Source organism: Vigna angularis, chromosome 1 (genome assembly GCF_016808095.1).
Source record: "Vigna angularis cultivar LongXiaoDou No.4 chromosome 1, ASM1680809v1, whole genome shotgun sequence".
Classification (NCBI taxonomy): domain Eukaryota; kingdom Viridiplantae; phylum Streptophyta; class Magnoliopsida; order Fabales; family Fabaceae; genus Vigna; species Vigna angularis.
In genome coordinates this window covers 56,285,524-56,306,630 of record NC_068970.1, presented here as the reverse complement: position 1 = coordinate 56,306,630, position 21,107 = coordinate 56,285,524, and the positions used below count along the sequence as shown (strand labels likewise).

General features: G+C 33.7%; 1 protein-coding gene and 1 long non-coding RNA gene across 4 annotated transcripts; one reads left to right on the top strand and one right to left on the bottom strand.

Annotated features, from left to right (window-relative positions):
* The first annotated feature begins 327 nt into the window (after positions 1-327).
* LOC108342237 (disease resistance protein At4g27190-like) lies at positions 328-14,893 on the top strand. Of its 2 annotated transcripts, XM_017579984.2 has the most exons (4): positions 328-2,446; positions 6,618-6,770; positions 13,135-13,241; positions 14,366-14,893. In XM_017579984.2, exons 1-4 carry the CDS (start codon positions 425-427, stop codon positions 14,502-14,504), a joined length of 2,421 nt encoding a protein of 806 aa, XP_017435473.1. In that variant the 5' UTR covers positions 328-424; the 3' UTR covers positions 14,505-14,893. The 2 variants fall into 2 exon arrangements, with proteins under 2 accessions (XP_017435473.1, XP_017435481.1); XM_017579992.2 differs by lacking the exon at positions 6,618-6,770 and having other exon boundaries at positions 330-2,446.
* A 3,434-nt stretch (positions 14,894-18,327) lies between these two features.
* Positions 18,328-19,364, bottom strand: LOC108342279 (uncharacterized). Of its 2 annotated transcripts, XR_001833359.2 has the most exons (3): positions 19,217-19,364; positions 19,070-19,146; positions 18,328-18,491 (listed from the first exon to the last, which is right to left on the bottom strand). It is a non-coding gene; the product is annotated as an uncharacterized LOC108342279 (long non-coding RNA). The 2 variants fall into 2 exon arrangements; XR_008246591.1 differs by having other exon boundaries at positions 19,070-19,364.
* Positions 19,365-21,107: the final 1,743 nt, after the last annotated feature.

Sequence of the window (21,107 nt, the reverse complement as noted above, 5' to 3'; positions counted from 1 at the left end):
AATGCCTTAACTTGTGAGACTGATGCGGAGGTTCACCTTCAAGAAGAAATCAATAAGATCATGGTGAGTATTTCTATGACAGAAGGTGATGACATGTTAACTACAGTAGACACTGACAAAAAGAAGAGAAGCAATAGGCTGTTGGTGATTGTAGTGGATGCAGATAGCAACAGGAAGCTGGACCTCCAAAAAGTGCAATTTCCAACTGGGATAGTGGTGTTGATAGCAACTGAGTCTTCAACACAAGCGGTGAAGGATGATGACTTTGGAATTGCATGCACAATGGATTTGAATATTTGGACCCAGGATCATATGTTGCCTTGGAAACTCTTCTATACGTATGTGCGAAGTTGTATTAGCTGTAGCACAGTGGATTCATCAATGACCATTCAGAAAATAGCGGTGGAAATAGTCAAGAAAAGCCATGGCCATCTTCTTGCCATTGTCCTTGTGGCAAAAACATCTTAGGTATGTGAAAGATGATAAATATTGGGAGCTTGTACTTGACAAATTAAGCAACCCGAATCCTTTCTATGATTATCAAGATTGTGACCGAATTGGCATTAGTAGAGTCATGGTCAATGCATTTGTAAATATTATTTGGCAAGACATCGATGATGAACTAAAGCTTTGCCTCCAACTCAGTTTACCTGTTCACAACATTAAAAATGGGGTGAGAGATGATATCTTGGTTTCTTATTGGGCTAATACATTACGATACACACAAGAGCTTGGTGAATACAAGAGACAGTTACAATATTACCTCGAGGAGCTTCTAGACTGTTTTCTCTTGTTGAAATTTGAAAGTAGAGATGTCTGTTTGCCAATAGAAACCTATGATATAATTAAATCATTACACATCTCAGAACCTTCCATCATATGGGATGGTGCATTAGGATTGACGGAGATTGGACAATGGCATAGTCTTATTCAGATAGAATTGGTTAACAATAAAATATGTGAACTACCACAATCACCAGACTGCCCCAAACTCAAAGTGTTGTTGTTGCAGGGCAATGCTGATTTATTGGATATCCCTGATTTATTTTTCGACCACATGCCTCTACTTCAACACTTGGACTTATCCTACACTAGTATAAGGGATTTGCCCCCTTCTCTCGCCAAATTGATGCAACTTAAGAAACTATATCTTAAAGGTTGTGATCTCTTCATGGAAATATCCCCGCAAATTTTTCAGCTGAAGAATCTTGAAGAGCTTGATCTTCACGGGACTTTGATAACCCATTTGCCAAAAGACATTCAAGAATTGATCAACCTGCAACGCTTAGCCCTATGCTTTGATGCATACCATCATGTACTTAGTCGTGGTAAAAGAGGCAAGCAGATTTTTAACACAATGATAATTCCTCGTGGAGTGATATCAAATCTTACTCAGTTGAATTATCTAAGCCTTGACGTCGACCCTGAAGATGAGCAATGGAGCGAGAATGTTATTAGTGTCTTGGTGGAAATTTTGGGACTAGAGAAGTTGAAGACGGTGAGCATGTATGTTCCAAAGGCTGATCTCTTGGAACTCATACCGGCCGAAAAATCTCTCAATTTCCGATTGGTTGTTGGTCATCACATGCGGCGTCTAATATCCCGGGTAACACCTGAACTAGATACAAAATTCAAAGATTTTGATTATAGCATGAAGTTTGTTAATGGTGTAAATGTTCCCAAAGGAGTAACGATGAACCTTTGTCGCTTCAAGGCTTTGTATCTTGACCGACATATGACCATCAAGAGTCTTTCAGATTTCAATTTGAACAACGTACGCAGGTTGGAAGTTTGCATATTGGCGGAATGTAATGAAATGGAAACAATTGTCGGTGGTGATAATTTACCTGATGAACGTTTTTCTCTAATGTTGGAGTTGTTGAGTGTATTTTATATGAAGAATTTAAGAAGCATTTGCCAAGGGTGTGGTTCCTTTTACTACTTAAAGTATATGGCATTGCACACTTGCCCCATGTTAACTACTATCTTCACCTTACGTACTTTTATCAGCCTTCCCTTTTTGGAAGAGATTCATGTTGAAGATTGTCCAAAAGTAACCACCCTAATAAGTCATGACTCACCAAAACGTAAAGCAGCGTTTTTCCTGCCCAAGTTGAGAGTGATATCGCTTCTTTATCTTCCCAACTTGGTGAATATTTTTAATGGCCTGCCTGTTGAACATGTTTTAGCAGAAATGATTTTTTATTGTTGCCCAAAACTCCAAAGTCTTTCCAGGTCGGAGTTAGCATGGGAATATTTGAAGTTCATCAAAGGAGAAAGGATGTGGTGGGAAGCATTGGATTGGAGTGTATCAGAGTGGGGTAATGCTGGTCGACCCTACTATGAGCAATTTTTTAAACCAATTAATGTGGAGGCTGACATGATGAACGCACCAGCTGCACATCAAGAGACTCAACTAAATAAATATCACGGCGGAATGTATCAGGTAATTTTTATTTATCCTCTTTTTTCAAATTTCATGGTGTTGTAGATGTGTTGGAATCTTCCCTGACTCAGAACATCTTTATTGAAGCTCATACATATAATTATAAGATTAATGTTTGGATCTTACATAAAATTAACACCAGGGTCTTGAATAAGATCCAAGAGTTAAGTCATATACCTTTCCTATTTTGGAAATATATATATATATATATATATATATATATATATATATGTATATATATATATATAAATTGTAATATCCCAAAAATACAGCAATAAAATATATATTAGAATAATCACAATAATAATAATCCAGAATCAGTCTTACACTAGAGTCGAGCGTACGCTCATGGCCGAACGGCCTTACAAAAAGGATTACAAATTTAAGCCGTACAAAATAAGCAAACCTGACCGAACCGTTTACAAAAGAAAAATACCGAACGGTCAGATTAAAAACAAAAGAGGAGGTGACCGAACGATCACCTCACGATAACACTATCATCTACTAACCGAACGTTCCTACTGCTCGTTCTTCACTTCCACTTCTACCAAATTTTCTTCTTCCAGCGCCTGGTCTCCTTCTGCTCACATCCACGTGGATGATCATTGCAATGACAAAGACGGACGTACAAAACCAGACACGACAGGAAACGCAGGGTAAGCTTATATAATTTAATTCAGGCATAAACATACATTTCAAATAATCCAACACTAAATAAATTTCAACGTACGTATCATACAAAGCCTATCACTAGACTGACTGTCCGGACTGTATGAAATCTGCGTAGCTATAGGCGTTCGTGCACCCGGGTGATGTAGTAACTGGAATACTCTCATCAGCTGCCACCCGAGGTTAGTCCTATTCATCCAAAGTACCCCTAAGGATGGGACCTCCTGCCGTTTCCACACATGACCTACCCTCCTCTACGTGAGGATGAGTACCCACGAAACATCAGGATGAACTGCCAGCATTAGCTTCCCAGAATCATACTTTACAAATTCCAACATTCATCCATGAGTCGTTCCTCCCTGGAACGCTCGTTCAACTTCACATCATTTCATTCATATCACATTCTCTTCTTATTTCATTCATAATCATTCTCAATTCCATCTTTCATTATCACTTTTCTCAAATTCATCTTTATTGCCAATAAGTTAAATTTCATCTTTGTTCAAAGGTTTATAAAGACACTAAATACCGAACGTTCTATCCTCACTCAGAACGAGGACGAACGCTTGGAACGAGACAGAGAGGTCTTCAGTTCCAAAATAGAGTAAGACCGAGAGGGTTACTATCGGATTACAAAAGAAACCGAGGTCAACTGCATACCGCAAAAAGGACTAGAACGGACGTTACTTACAAAGTGAGTCAATTAGATGAACTGACCCTTGAGAGTTCTAACCGAACGCAGAAAGAACTAGGCCAAATACTAAAGCTCTAAGCCGGAACCAAATGGACGTATATACTTCAAGACTTTCTGAGAAGAATACTTTAGAAGGATTCACCAGAAGAAAACGAACGCTTAAGAATGTTTAGCTTATTTGAATTTACATCAAGAAATCCGAATGTCAGTCCAAGACCGAGCACGGTAGAGAAGAAAATTCTATTGAAGTTAGACGAACGTTATTTTTCATCAAGATAGGTTATATAAGGAAACGAGCACGAGCGCTTGGTGTAAGACCGAACACTACTCAGTACGAGCGCTTGGTGTAAGACCGGACACTACTCAGTACGAGCGTTAGGTGTAAGACCGAACACTTATTTAGGACGAACACTTGGTATGAAACCAAATGCTACTAATACTGAAAGAGAAAAGGCTTGATAATTATACTTATATACTACTGGGATCGTATTTATAACAGGACAACAATATACAGCTATACTTGGCCGAACGCTCAAGCATAGTGGCTTGAAATACAAACGCTCGTTCTCAAATAGGATTATTCCCAAATGAAAGAATCCAACACTAACCAAATTCACTAGAAAACCGAACGGTCGAGGACTGTTTAGTAACGAACGTACAATTTTATATGAGAAATTTCATATTCAGAATTCATTTATATATGTCTCATTTCTAAACATATAGTTTCATAACTTTATACATTCATATCATAATTGACTTTCATACTTCATACAATTCATATCATATAAGTTTCATATATTTCATACATTATAACATAACTCAGCCATATTTCATTTCATCTCATTAAATAAACGAACGTTCATTCAATCCAATCATATCAACCATCATGCATCAAAATCATTCAATCAACTAAACGAACGTTCAAACATTTCAACAGCATACAAATTAAATTAAATTAAATAAGCTTCCCTTACCTCTAATGTGAACGTACGTCCTTCAGACTAAAACTCAGTTTGCGGAAATAAGATTTCTTCTACCCTCAACGTTCAACCAAACTCTTCAAACTAAAACAAATTGCAGAAAACCAAGATTTGTTCAGATAAGGTGACCGCATGCAACCAGAGCTTGGTTTGCATGTTTACAAGAACGAACGGTTTAGACAAGAAAACTTACCCGTTCAGATTTCGAAACCAATTGGATCAAACTAAAGCTTGGGACGCCGGAAGCGATCCTACGGTGCCGGAATAGTGATCGGAGGAGAGAAGGTGAGTGTTTTCTCAGAGAGAAGGTGAAGAAGACGTAGAGAGAAGGAGGAGAGAAAGGGATTCTTCAGAAATCTGGAAAGGGGTGCATGCAGAGAGAGTGGGGTAGATTTTTCTGAAAATTCAAGTTTTGCTCCGCGCGTCAGAACGAACGTCCCCTCTTCAGTCGACACCTGTTTTCCACTTTTTGATCCTCTTCGCTTGACACCTGGCGTTCGTCATCTGAGTGTCGCGCCTCCCTCTTGACACGTGAATTCCACTAAGCGAGACGTGCTTGGATTTTACTGGTTCTGACATTCCCCCTAACTACAAAAATTTTCGTCCTCGAAAATTAAGACATACTTAGAGAATAGACGAGGGTACAAGTTTCTGACTGCATCTTCCACTTCCCATATAATTTTCCAAATTGACAAGCTTCACAAAATGTGAACGAGTAAATAAACGATGTTTTCACATTAAATTAAAAAATAAAATATTTTTATTTAAATTATTCATTTAATTTATGAATTTGTAGTGGTCTATCAACTTTTGATTTATAAAAAAAAAATGAGTCGAGTTAAATTGATTATTTTTATCTCAACTTGTACCGAACTAAATTGTGAGTTTGGTTACCTTTGAGAGTCCTAATGGCGTGTGAATTGAGTAGTAAATGAATTTGTGCATTTTCCTAAGAAGCAACACTTCCAGTATATAGGTGAGAAGTAAGCAAAGATAAGAAATAGAAGGTTACGTGCTTGGAAAGTGGAGTTACTCTCTCTCCCTCTACAAACTTTTCACACCAAAGCTCGAAGAGATTGAAATGTTTATTTTAACCCTTTTGTTTTTCATTCAAATAATTTCTTACTCTGTCTTTTCTCTCTCTACCTAACGAAACATATATATGACAGTAGATCAATTTTACATAAATAGTTTGAGAGCAAAATATGGAGCAGTCATCAATAATGGTCATTTGTGTCTACAATAGCAGCCTAAGTAGCGACTTATATATATATATATATATATATATATATATATATATATATATATATATATATATATATATATATATATATATATATATATATATATATATGCTTATACCAATTTCTCACATCACCACATTTGTTAAAATTGGTATATTAATAGCAAGACTATCTTTTAATGTGCGTATTAAAATCAAGCCATTACAGCTATGAGGACCAAAATTACTCAATTTTCAAATGTACGGATAAGATGGAGCTATTCAAATTACTCGAACTATAGGAATCACAATTATTCGCACATTAAACTAGAAAAACCAAAACTGAAATTAAGTTAATCTTTTTTGAAGGAACAAAATTAACTTCACAGCAATTCTTCTTGGTGCTTGCTGAATTGTGGCAAATTTTTTTCTTGCTTGAACTTAATTAGGTTTAGAGATTTAAATAAACAAGTCTGTTCATATTTATCTTTCTACCCATCAAACTACAACCTTTTGTATAACTCTACAACAATTAATTTTGTTACTGTGATCGTACCCTCTGAAATTCATCTTTTGTATTTAATTACTTAAATATCTTCCTTTCAGGGAGTTTCAAGTTCTACCGAGTTGATAACGCCTCTTTTGTTGCCTTCAACTCCATTTCCGTTATCGAGTAGTAAAGAAGGTGAAGCCCAAAAGCGAAAAGCCGTTATTGAGCCAATAATAGTACCACCGTTGTCAAAAAAGAAACCAAACCAGGTTTGAGATGCCTTTCTTATTCGTGATTGATTGCTTTTTGTTTTCGTTCTTGTATGCATGAGTTGGTTTTCTCGCATTATGAAAGCATGTTTGATAACCTGTAAAACTATATTTGGAGAAAGCATCAAGAAAGGCAATGTGAAATATAGTACCATTAGAAGCAGCAACAGGGAGGGTCCCTATATGTCAACAAAAACAAGTCCAAGGGGTTTAGTGTAGACAATAGTAATAAAGGGTAATTGCTGAGACTTAGTAATAGCACACGTGATCATAAAACATATTTGTAAGAAATATTACATAAACTCCTAACAAGATGAATAGTTTTGGCAGAGGCATGACCAAGCTGGGAATGCCATAATTGAAACAATGATATTATAGTTTGAAGATTAGTATCATGAGCACAAGGCTGACAAGTTGATTGAAAAGATGGAAAAACATATAACCCATCTTTAACTTTTCCTTGGAGGATTATCTCCTTGGTGTGCTGAGTTTTAACAAGACAATGGTTAAGAAATAATACTTAGATTCTTGGTGATAGTAGGGACATGTAAAAGATTATTCAAGAGATCAGTTTTAGGCATGTGTGAGTGACGAAAATAAGTTGTGTCGGTGTGTGTGATATGCATACCTGTGTCTTTACCTATTTTCACAACATCAGTGCTACTGTAGGCAGTTATTTTGCTGAAAACGATGTTGTCATGGGTAATTTGATGCGAAGCACTACTATCGGGACACCACAGTGGATCAGAGAGACTGGAAGGAGTGCCCAGTAAAGAAGGCTCACAATCACCTTGAGCCGAAGAAAAAAATAGAGAGGAGTTAGTAGAGATATTGGAGGATGAATCAATGTTATACCTATGCCAGCAGTCAATGATAGTATGTCCATTCTTGCCACAAATCTGACACTGGATTTTGGAAGTGTGGAATTGACCAGAATTAGAGGAGTTCCAGGATCTTTTGACATTGGATTTGAATCGAGTGGATTTCTTGTTGGAAAATTTTGTCTGATGATTGGTGCGAGCTGTGCCATGATCACTGTTATATTGGTAATTGTTTTTCTTGTTGTTTTTTCTTGATTGAGAAGAAGGGTGCTGCGAAGCGGAAGTAATATTGGCTTGAATTAGTTGTTGGTCGGCAAAGCTGTGTTTCTCAAATCGGTCTTCTTGGACGAGTAAAAAAGGACTTCGATATCTTCAATGCTGTATGGATCAATCCGAGACATAAAAGAAGTGGTAAACCCAACATATTCATTAGATAAGCCCTCCAAAATGGCTTCAATGTGGTCATCAGTGATGATCGGTGCTCCAATGGCAGCAAGAGTATCTACAATTTTCTTGATATCAAGATAATATGTAATGATAGACTGATCCTTCTTGGGGTTTTTTCATTGAAGTTTGAGTTTCTGGATCTTTGCACGTGTGTGAATGGCATAATACACACAAGCTTTGTCCAAATCTGATTGGCAATGTGATAAGTAACAACAAATATAGAACTGTAATGGAAATGAAAATTTCCCTGTATTATTTCTGAATCAAAACAAAGAGGGTAATGATGATCCTCTTCCCAACTCCCAGTCTAGAGTTTTTGTTTTTTCCTCCCAAAATACCAACCACCCATAAAGATTACATAAAACTACCTCTTATCCTCTCTATTCTCTCCAAAACGTCAAAGATCCCTACATTCCTTCCAAAAGCCACATAGGCAATTCTATTAGCAACAAAATCAATGTGCGTGTGCCTGTGGTTCCCATGCAATGGATTTCCACTTCTTCCTCTCATAAACATGTTGAACCTTCCTAATATGCTCTTCTAATTCTTTGATTGTGCCACATTGTCAAGACCTATCTTGGTTAGCATCCGGGTAGTCATTGAAGCTAAGAGCCGGGCAACAAGAAGTTGATCTTGTTGCTCATGATTATGAAATTCAACACCAATATTGTTGTTGATGACATTTGCAAGGGTGTTGAACTTAGGAAGGAAAGAAGAATCCTTTTATTGGAGATTTCACGTTGACTAGAGATAAAACCAAGTTATAATATATAAACTTAATATCTATTTTAGTCTTTATTTTTGTTAGTTTTGTTCAAAGTGGTCATCAGCTTTTTTCGACATTTAAAAAGTGGTCTCAATTTTTATTCAATTTAGTCATTTTCTTTGACGACGTCTAAATCGTTAAGGGCACACATTAGTCATCACTGAATGAGGTGTAAGTCTTTTGACATACATGGTCTCATGTGACAGTTTCATCTTTCACCCAAAATTAGGATTTTAATGTGGCGGTGTCTGTTTTTGAAGATGGAGGCGTGAGAGACTGTGGGATTTGGGATTTTTTGGTCTGGTCTTTTTTCGATTCATAGGTTGCTCGCAATGGAGAAGATGGCAGACAATGTTGTGCATAATGACAACTAGGTTATGTCGCGGTTTGGAAAGGGAGATTTATGGTGGTGCAAATTAACATTGCGATTTGGGATTACAGGATGTGATTCGCAATTTTGGGTGCTCGCGATTTTGGGGTCTTCCTTTCTTTTCCGATTTGGGGCTTTCTAATTTGTAGGTTCAAACAAGTGATGCTGGTTCTGTGATGGTTGTTGACGGCGTAAATGAAGGTTGATTGCGGTGGCTACATTTTTTGTGGGTATAGTGGTTCACGGTGGTTGACAGATTGACATTGTGATTTTTGTTGCAGATTGCTCGTGAGGTGGTGATGGCGGCTCGAGGTGCTACTCACGATGACTAGGAAGGAGATGCAAGTGGTTGTTGTGGTAGTCAAACAATGGTGGCTTGGGACACTACCCCAACGTGGTTCGTTGTTGGTGGGTGGTGGCGTGATTCTAGGTGGTGTTGTGGTTCACGGTGTTTGATGAAGAAGAACAGACTCGAGTGTCTATGGCGATTTGGTCTTTAGTGGCATGATGATGAATAGTAGTGGCTTGTGGTGACTCTGTGTTATTATGTGGTGGTTAACGAAGATGGAAGGTGTAAGGATGGCAAATTGTCGGTGGCAATGGAAGGAAACCATGGTGATCTGGTGGTGGATAGGGTCACCAGTACAATAATAAAGAAAGACACTGGTTAGTTTTCCTTATAGGCATCGGTTGTAGAACCGATGCATACATGGACGAGGTAAAAAGGACACGTTTTATGCCTCGGTCAGATGTCGAGATAAAACAATACAGAATTATGCCTCGGTTATCTAAGAACCGAGGCAGTATATTTTTTTTTTCTCAGATTTTAGTACACAATAGAACCGTGCTCTTCAGATCCAAAAATCAATTTTCATGTCACAGAGAATTCCCATTGTCGTTGATTGATCATGTGTAAACCTTCAACCCGAGAAGTGGCTCTGACGGGTGAGTGGTGCAAGTGAAATTGTTTTTCAGCAACAAGAAAATCCCAAAACCAGAAAATCCACAACCAGAAAATCCCAAAACTGAAAATCCAAAACCAGATATGAAGAAGAAGCAGAAGAACAAGAGTAGATTTGACGACAAGCAGAAGAACCAAGAAGCTCCCTTAGGGTTTCCAATCACTCGCGGAGGGGAAGAATGGTTGAGGCGGCAGCGGCAGATCTGGAGCGACGACGGATCTGGAGCGGCAGCAGCGGCGGCGGATCTGGAGCGGCGGATTTGCAGCGGCGGTCGTCTAGAGGCAGCGGCGTCTGGAGGCAGCAGCGATCGTCTGGACTGTGCACGGCAATGGGAAGAATGGGAGAGCACAGAGGGGAAGGGAGAGCACCGAGAAATAAGAAGTTGTTCGAGTGTGAAAATGAAAAGGTTCAGAGTATAGGTAGTAAGTGTATAGGCAGCGGTCGTCTGGGTAACCCGAGGCAATAGCGTTTTTCAAAAAAGTTGTATCCTCGGGACAGATGTATAGGTCTCGGGTCTGCTTCTAACCGAGATAGTATTACCATTCGACCTCGGGTCAAGCTATAATCGAGGCATATAGTCTTTTACGCTTTGGGTTTTGCGTAACCGAAGCGTATATGACGCGTTAGTTTCTCGTTTTTTTACTAGTGGGTTGTGGGTGGTGAGGGATTGAAGATGATGAGGTGGATAGAGATAATAGGCATCCACGTCAGAAAAAATGGGTCACGTATTCACTTATGGCTCATGTGGACACTATGTCATTAACAATTTAGATGCTATCAGGAAAAAGGACAAAATTGAACAAAAATTATAAAAATTGGGACCACTTTAAATGCTAAAAAAAGTTGAGGACCACCCTGAACAATACTGACGAAAATAAGGACCAAAATAAATATTAAGTCTAGTATATAAGTGGGTGTAAACCTTATCTTACAAACGAGTTTTTGTGAGCTTGAGTTAGATGCCTACTTTTTAACATGATATCAAAGTCATGTATTATATCCTAGCAATATTTGATAGTGTCACCCACTATCGGGAAATTTAATATTTGTTAGATCTATCATGTCACCTATTATCGGATCATTATTGTCCACTCATTAATGTCTAGTCCTACATTTGAGATGTATATGTTTTAACGTGAAAAAGTGTGTTAGAGATCTCATATCAACTAAAGATAATACTAGATTACAAAGAGAGAAGATAAATGTAAATAACACAAGAGCCTAAATGATCCAACCGAGATTACCTATTGTGCTAGTCAATATTTATAATTTTTTCATTAATAATTTATAATAACCACCCTTGCTAAGCAAGGTTCATGATTCATCAACTATACTTCCTAGAAGTTTTGCTTTTAATCTCGAAATAAATATAAAGTAGAATTGGCTAGTCTTTAATTACAAGGAATCCAAAACTCATTAAACGATAAAAGAGAGAAATATGTGATTTATATAGATTGTTGTTTAAGTTTAATAAATAACACATTTATGAGGATTGCTTCTTCCTTTCTATTTCCTTTCTTAGAAACATGCATAAATTTTATGGCCATAGCCACGTTCAATGTTTAAAGTTTAATTGAGTCTTAAATACTAATTTAGATTTTATTTTGATTGAGTTTAATTTAATAAGTTTAATTTAGACTTAAATACTAATTTAGTCTTTATTTTGATTAAATTTATTCAAATGTGGTCATTTTTTTTTATAAAATTCAATTTTCGTTATTTTTTTCATTAATTTAATCTTTTTTACTAATGAGTCAACAATGAACAAAGAAATCATGAACATGAGATACTCTGTTCACAAATTATTAATTATTTCAATACATTAGAAAAAAACTAAATTAACAAAAAATAACTAAAATTTGAACCTTTTTAATTATTAAAAAAAATCAAATGGAATAAATTCAATGAAAATAGAGATTAAAATAATATTTAAGCCTTTAATTTAATATAATTTGTCAAATATAAGTTTATATATCTTTACTATTTAGAAAATATTATTTTTTATTTTATCGATTACATAATTGTTAATTAAAATTTTGTTATTAAGTTTTATAAAATTTTACTTTTAATAATTACATGAATAAATCATTCAAATTATTTTTGTAACACAGTTTATGTGTAGTGATTTTAATTTTAAAGATCGACTTTCAACTGTATCAATAACATAAATTACAAGTATCATGAATAATAATTTATAGATAATGCATGTATATGAAGGAAAATGCAATCTTTTAAATGATTAACATTTTTAGTGAAATATTAACTCCCTTTGTCTATTCTTATTCCAATATCTTTAGTTAGAAATAAATCAGTATTTTCAATATTATAGTACTAAGTACTATGTAGGACTTAAGTCTTTCAACTTTAATACAATATTCTTTTCAGCCAATCTTCGTCTAAAGTTTCCAATTGGCCAATTAATTCAATTTTGAAAGTAGTCTTAATAACAAAAAAGAATAATATATATAATTTACAATAATAATAAAGTTTAAAAGCTAGTAAATCAAATTAAAATATTTTTCAGAAAATATAAATCTTTTTAGGCTTTAGATAATTTGATGTCTAAGGCAATTGCCAAAATGTCCTTGGAGTTACTATGATGAATAATATTTGAAAGTGATTATTATATCGGTTTGAAGCTCCTAATGGACATTAATTTTCTTCATTTAATAAAAAAACACGTTTAATTTAATAAATGTTGTTGTGAGTATTGCAAAAGACCCTTTTTTGTCACATATTACTTAGACTACATTCGTTTAAAGAGTTTATATACTAAGAAACTTTTAGTGACAAAAGAAGTAGGTCTCACACTCATAAAGGTGTGGACCTTATGCACATTTGTCAATCCAAATTTCCCTCCTTGCGCGTGCAATAAGCACAAAACCATCAACCAATACATTGTTTTATTCTTCTTTGAAAATATATTATAAAATTTCATGACATATTGAATAGTCTGATGAGTATTCTGGTTTTTATTTTTTGGAATGACAATTAATAGGATCGTGAAGCTATGAAAATATTGATACATAATGATCAGAGTTTAGATGATGGATATACGTGGAGAAAATATAGGCAGATGGACGTTCTTGGAGCTAAGTATTCGAGGTTAGTTAAAAGCTCTGTATTCATTTGCCTTTCTCTTGTTATGTTTAATTAATATGTTTCGTAGGATAAGCTTATATAATCTCCATTTGATTTGGCTGTGATAAAAAAGGTTCAACCCTTTCTAGCTTATTGACCTACATGAATAATTTGGTACTAAAATGAATTAAGGTGAGTTAAAAAAGATTTAATTGTTTTAAATGTAGATCAAACTTAAACTGGCTTACTTAACTCACATGTAAAACAGATTTGAGTTGGTTGAGTTACGACCACCAATAACTCTTTATTATTTGTTTATTGTGATAATTTACTAATTTTAATTATGATAGTTTACAAAATTTGATATTTTGAAAATTAGAATGTTGTTTAATAATATTTGAATTATTTAAATATTTAATTTATTTGCTTATTTAATTATATAGATTCACTTAATTTTTCAACTGTTATCTTTATCATAATTGTTAGGGTAAACATTATTGCAATGATATAAATATATAAGTTAAATCAATTAAATATATAAAATAAATTAAGAGAATAAAATATCTGAGTCAACCCGTCTATCAATTTATTTTAGATCAAAGTAAGTTATAAAATTTGTAACTTACCAAAAGGTAGACTAAGTTAAACTGACTTATTCCTCAATGTTTTTAAAATGGCTTGCAGTTCCTAAATTTGTCTACAGGACCATATTTGAAATTTGTTATATAAATTTTCATCTGGAACGACTCCTATGAAACCTGGAAGGTAGAATGACGTGCAGATACAATAATTAAAAATATATTAATTTCAATGGCGCGTACTGTTTCAAGGATGAATCATCCCAAAACTTCAGGCCACTTGGTGCAGAACATGAATAATGAATATCGTTGAACGTTAACAAGAAATATAATTGAATTATCATATATAAATAGATGAAAATTTCATTTCATAAATTAGTTTTGTGAATTTGAACATATTTACTATAACAGTCCCAATGCATAAAACAAACTTCTCAATGCATAAAACAAAACGGGTTTCTATTAATACATTTATTTGCTATACTAACAAAGCCCGTGTAATGTTTATATTAAGAACATATAAAGATATAGTTTTACCGAAAAATTGACAACTACTGGTTTGTACTGCAGATCATATTACCGCTGCAATGAACGTGGGTGCAAAGCAACAAAACAAGTTCAAAGGTTAGATGACCAAACAACGATTGAGGTAAATTACATAGGAACTCATAGTTGCACCCCTAAACAGGATTTGATCGCGGAGACATAAAAGTATTACAAGATTTTTGGGGAAAACCAGATTCTCCATCATCTAGCAACAAAAAATGCTATCATTGTTTGGAAGGAAATACCAGAAAATAGAGAAGTATTAGCTGGTATCAGCTGAACGAAGAGTCTCAAATGAACGAAAAGATGAACGAAAAGTCTCAGATGAACGAATAAACGAAGAGTATCAACTGAACTAGAAAAACTCGCTGAACTAGAAGAACTAGCTGAAGAACTCAAAAGTCTCAGGTCCCCTTTAGAAGATGATCGATAATATATGTGTTTAAATGTAAAAAAGTAACGTACATTAAATAGTAACTTATAATTGTACTAATAAAGACAAATATCATCTTAAACTGATGTTGATGAATTATTACAATAATTACTCTAATATCACATTGTAAATAAAAATTGATATTGTGAGTAGTTAAAATCAAGAATTATAAATGATAAGATATTGAACAAAATATTTGATTTTGTCTGACTCCCCCTTAAATTAAGGGTAACATGCTAAAAAGTTAAATCTTGTATGAGTGAGAGGTTTATTCAAATTGTCTGCAGTTTGATCAATAATAAGAATATAGGCGAGTTACTTCATTTTGTAGGACTTCGTCATGTAGTGCACATTTATCTCAATGTGTTTATACCGTACGTGCGTGACTATATTACAAACAATTAACTTGGTACTTAGGTTATTACACAAAATTGGTTTTCTAAGCATGAGTAGTTTTAGTTTTGTCAATAAATATTTAATCCAAGTTACTTCGACTATAAGGTCAGCCAAGACTCTTCCGTGCTTGATTGTGACTTTACCTTTTATTTTTCGGAGACTAAGAAACAAGAGTTTCTCTAATAAACATATTATCCTACCATTGATTTTTTGTCATCAATACTAGTTTCCCAATCTGCATTAGAATACCTCATGAATATTTGAGGGTTTTACGTACAGACATAAGTTCATTTTGCCTTGAAGATATCTTAAATTCTTTTTATTCCTTGCCAGTATCCACGGTAGGGGTGCTTATATATTGATTGACTTTGTTGACAGCAAAGGTAATGTCTAGCCTTGTGTTGGTCAAATATTGCAATGCACATGTACAAAGTAGCATTGGTCATTGGTTCCCCTTTTGTAGTGAATTGTCCTAAGTCTTTCAGAGAGAAACAACATTCAGTTGATAGATGAATATTTCTAAGCACCAGTGGTTACTTCCTATTACATTAATGTCATTAACATACATGAGAAGGAATGTGATATGATTTGTACCTCTAAGAATGAATGAAGAAGAATCATTTTTGGTGTTTTGAAAACCCCAACTTAGAAGAGTGTCTCTTAGTCTATCAAACCAAGCTATTGGTGCCTGCTTCAAACCATATATGACCTTGGACAATCTACATATATAATCTGATTTGGTTGAGTCTATGTAGCTTTCAAGTTGATGCATAAAAACTATTTACCTCATATTTCTATTTAGGAAGGCATTATTTATATTAAGTTGCATAACATCCTAATTGAAATGTACTGCAATGACTAGTATATTTTTGACAGCGTTGGACTTGACAACAGGACGAAAAGTTTCATCAAAGTTTATGTCTATTGTTTGTTGAAAACCTCTCGTAATAAGTCTTACTTTTTTCTTCTTTCGATTGAACCATCTGCTTTATACTTGGTTTTGATGTTTCCTTGACCCTTGAATGAAACTAATGTCCAAGTTTGATTAGATATTATAGTCTTGAATTTAGTGTCCATGGCTTCTTTCCATTCTAGCTTGATTAGGGTTTCCTTAACATTTCCTAATTCTTTGTCATCTTCATGAACTTTTGTCAATCCGATGTATGGTTGTTTAGGTTTCTAAATTCTAGCTTTTCTTGTGTTACCATCCAGTGAGTGTTGGTATTGGGTTGATGACTTCACTTTGATTGTTGTTTTCTACTGACTCTGCTGATGTTGAACCTTCTTCTTGACTTTCTCTTGGTGTATTGTTATCAGTAAAGATTCACCCATATTTTCTTCATTTGTACTAGTGTTGGCAAGACTATCACCTGTGGTTTCTTCTTGATGACTTGTAGTATTGTTGTTTGGTTCAAGAGTATGATTGATAGTGCTACCCGCAAAGTAATTAGGAAGCAAAATTGACAAGTTCAATTAATTCTTTTAAAGAATTTCTTGTGTCAATGAAACCTTCATGAAAAGGGAAGTGCTTTTCATTGAAAATCACATGTCTTGAGATGAAAATTCTCCTATGAGAATTAATGCATTTGTATCCTTTGTGCGAATTATTGTAACCAAAAAACACATACCTAGTTGTATGAAGCTGAAGTTTATTTTGATTGTACGGTTTGAGACAAGGATAACAGGCACACCCAAAAGGTTTCAAGTTTCCCTAGTTAGGTTCTTTCTTGTAAACCCGTGAGTATGGACTTTTGTTTAGATTTATTGATGATGGTAGTTTATTGATTAGGTGAACAATAGTTGAGAAGGCTTCCCACCAGTGGTGTAGGAACATTTTGGCTTGTGCTAATAGGATTAAGCCAAGTTCTACCGAGTTGATGACGAAGTTACATTTGGGAACGCCTCTTTTGTCGCCTTCAACCTCATTTTCGTTACCGGGTAGTAAAGAGGGTGAAGCCCAAAAGCGGAAATCCACTATTGGGCCAATTATAGTAAAACCGTTGTCAAAAAGGAAAATAAAGCAGGTTTGAGATGCTTTTCTTATGATTCCTGATTGATTACTTTTTGTTTACATTCTTATATACATGTTAGTAGTGATGATAGTTTTAGTATTGATTTTCTGATATTCAAATTACTGAACACAAACCAAACCAACTATACAGATTTCTTTACTATTAATTATTATGTATTAAGTTTAATGATAAATTATATACAATTAATCTAAACCGATGAAAATTTAATAGTTCAGATTTTATTTCAGTTTTCATCCAAACCCATGCATGAATACCTCTATTTTCAACCAATCCAATTAAGGTTCAGATTGGTTTGGATTTAATATTTATTAAGATACAGCTTGATGATGATGATGATGATGATGGCTACAACTGGAGGAAGTATGGGAAGAAAAGTGTAAGGGACTCCTCTCGAAGTTATTACAAATGCACACATCCAAATTGTCCTGTAAGAAAAAGCTGGAGCGATCTTTTGAGGGTCATGTAACTGAAATTATTTACCGAGAGCACAACCATCAACGTAAGACCACTAAAGGCATCCTAACATCAACTGAGAATTCAGATAGGTTGAAAGAAGAGACGAGTTCTCACTCGGTGATCCAGATGGATCTACAATCTAGTGAGGATGAACATGGGTCTGGAATAAGTGACAGTGAGGAAGTAGGTGATTATGAAACTGAAGTGGATGAACATGATCCCAAGGGGAGATAAACCTGTTCATGGTGGGACAATTATTTGGCCTTATGTGATTTTGGAATGTTTTATTATTTCGCAGAAACACAAAGCCAGACACCAGGATCCAACAAGTGAAGTGGATATCTTGGATGATGGATATAGATAGCGCAAATGTGGGCAGAAATTTATCAAAGGCAACCTATATCCAAGGTGATATTGCTTTTCCTCCACATTTGATTGCTTATCATTGTCTATTAACAAAATGGGTTACGGCTCTAGCAAGAACAGACAAATTGAGCCACTTATACATACATTTGACTTAACATTGTACCCGACAACTTCCAAGAAACTTGGTTCCCATAATGCTTAGTTATTTCTCATACCCAAATGTGACTCAAATTAGCTTTTGTTGTGATAATTTCGTTATATTATTGATCACAATGTATCTGTTTTTTTGTGTTCACTAATGAGGACTAAACTAAACTTCATAACAAGTAATCATAAAATAAGAATAACCTTTCCAAAAGCTCAAGTTCAACTTCCTCCAATACCTCTAGCTCAGCCAGTTGAAGAAGGATTGGAAAGGACCCAAACAAAACCCCACACAAGCTCCAAAGTCACCTCAGAAATGGACCTTTTAAAATAATGCCATACGTAAATGAGTTAGAAAAATCAACCAACAAACCAACAATTAAATGTTTGCACTATTCTTTTCAAAAGAAAACATTAATAAAAGAGCACTTCAGTTCGGGGGTGTTAAAAACAACCCAGAAAAAGCAGTTCACCAAAGAAATGATCACAATTGGTTCAAATTAATAAATAAATTGGTAGTATACATTCAGAGAACAACAAAGTACAAAAATAGATTGATACAGGATAAATAAATAGTAAAGCATCTTCAAGTACAAGCAAAATATGGAACAGACAAAACTTATTGGTTCTTTTCTGGGACATCCATATTTCCTCTGCATTTGTACAAAGGTAAATACAACAGGTCATATTTTTGATAATTTATATCCTGAACTGAACCTGAATTTCACGAGCCCTACAGGGGTTAAATAGGCGCAACTCGAAATTGAACCTTCGAAACTCACATTCAACAAAATACTTGAAAATCAATAGAAACCACATTTTCGATTGTTACCATTTAAACCTTAAATTTGTTATTTTCTTCATTTCGTGAAAACCCTAAAGCATAACATTGTAAAATACCTGATGTTTCACGCTTCTTTAACCTTCAATCTGGTAAACCCTGATCCCTTTACTGAGAAGAGTGTTCAACCTAGAAGCTTGAAACAGTGAAAGGGAGTGTGAGATAGTGAAAATGAGTATGAAGGTGAGGAAGGAGCGTTTTATTACGTGATCGTGATTGTGGTTGAGTGTGAGTGGTAGAGCGCGCTGGACGAATGTGCTTGCAGTGTGAATCCTTCAAAATCAGTAGCCTTTCGCAGTCACAGTGAATTGAAGAAGGATGAATGTGCAATCATGTTAAAAAATGGAGTGACACAGAAATTAGAAACCAGGAAAAGATTTCATAATGGAAAAAACAATCATTTATTAAAAAATATATTTCTAAATGTTATTTTTCGATAATATAATGACAATTAATAATACGAGAATTAAAAATATCATTTTACATTTAAAGTGTGACTATTCTTAAAATGTGATATTATAAAAACATATTTTCAGTAAATACTTTTAAAATGGCTAGCAAATTGTATATTTATCTAAAGGACCGAATTTAAATTTGTTATTTACATTATCATCTATAACATTAAAAGACTCCAAGGAAACTTAGATGGTAGATGAAATGCAAATGCATTAATTCACAATATATTAGTTTCAATGGCATGCCATGAATGAAGTTCAACACACCGTGTTAATTAGAAGATTAAATTATAAGATATTTAAATCATGCTGTTTTTTTTAAGGAAAATCTCAAATTGGTCAATTTTGAAAAATTTGATATAATCATATTATTATTATAAGTTAAAAAAGTATCATGGTACACCGTTTCATAATTTTTTTTTTCAATTTTAGAAAATAAATAAAAATTTGTTATGTATCAAATTAACGGCGTGTCACACATATGATCATGACAATGTGAGAAGTCAATTGTAATGGTTTTATTCTTAATTTAGTCTCTTTTACAATTAAACAATTTCATTACTTTCTTACTTGAACTTTAATTTTTATATAAATTTTATAGAGATATTTTATTAAAGTTTATATTTTTATTAAATATTTTTAAAATTAAGTTTATTTATATTTTATATTAAATTTTATTTAAAATTATTTTAAAGTTGTTAATAAAAAGTAATATTAATAAAAATATTTCAAAATTAATTTTAAGTAACAAATATGTTAAGCCTATTTATCATTTATATTTCATAAAATAAAATAAATTTATCAACTTTTTCAATCTTTTTAAATAATTGTAATTTTTAAAATGTATAAAATTCAATAATTTCTATGTAAATGTTCGAGATGCTTTAAAAATAACAATTTAACAAATTCGAATATAAAATTTGAAAATAATTTTAATAATTTTATAGTAATTTAAAACAAATAAATTTGAAATTTGAAAATAATTTTAAATAAATTTTAATGTAAAAGATAAACATAAATAAACTTAATCTTATCAAAAATATTTAATAAATTGATCAATATTAATATAAATATTTTTATAATATTTATCCAAAATTTATATATCGTTTTAATTTAGAGAGGAAAAACATTGCATCATTCTAAATGAAAAGATGAGACTGAATTAAAATAAAATAAAAATATATAGACCAAATTAAAACTAAGGTAATGATATCTTGACATGACTATAACACATGATACTATCACTATTACATTATATTGTCATTGTCACGTGACATGTCAGCTTGATATAAGGCAATTTTTTTTAAAATTTAAAACAAAATACGAATAGACATGTGACACCTCTTTGTTATTAGTATAGTATTAATGGAAAGGGCATTGATTACATCAAATTTTTTAAGATAGGGACCGAATTAAGAGACATAAAAAAACAAACCGGTTTCAGATTTTCCTACAAAAATGAGAACAAATGACATGATTTAACCTTTTTTTAAAAGAAATTAAAAAAAAAATCAAACAAATCATGAACTGACACTTCACACATCTTTAACATTGCTAGTATAACCCTGCCAGAAAATACCTGATTGCATCAAATATTCCAAAATAAGAACTAAATTGAGATGCATAAAAACAAAGAGATTAA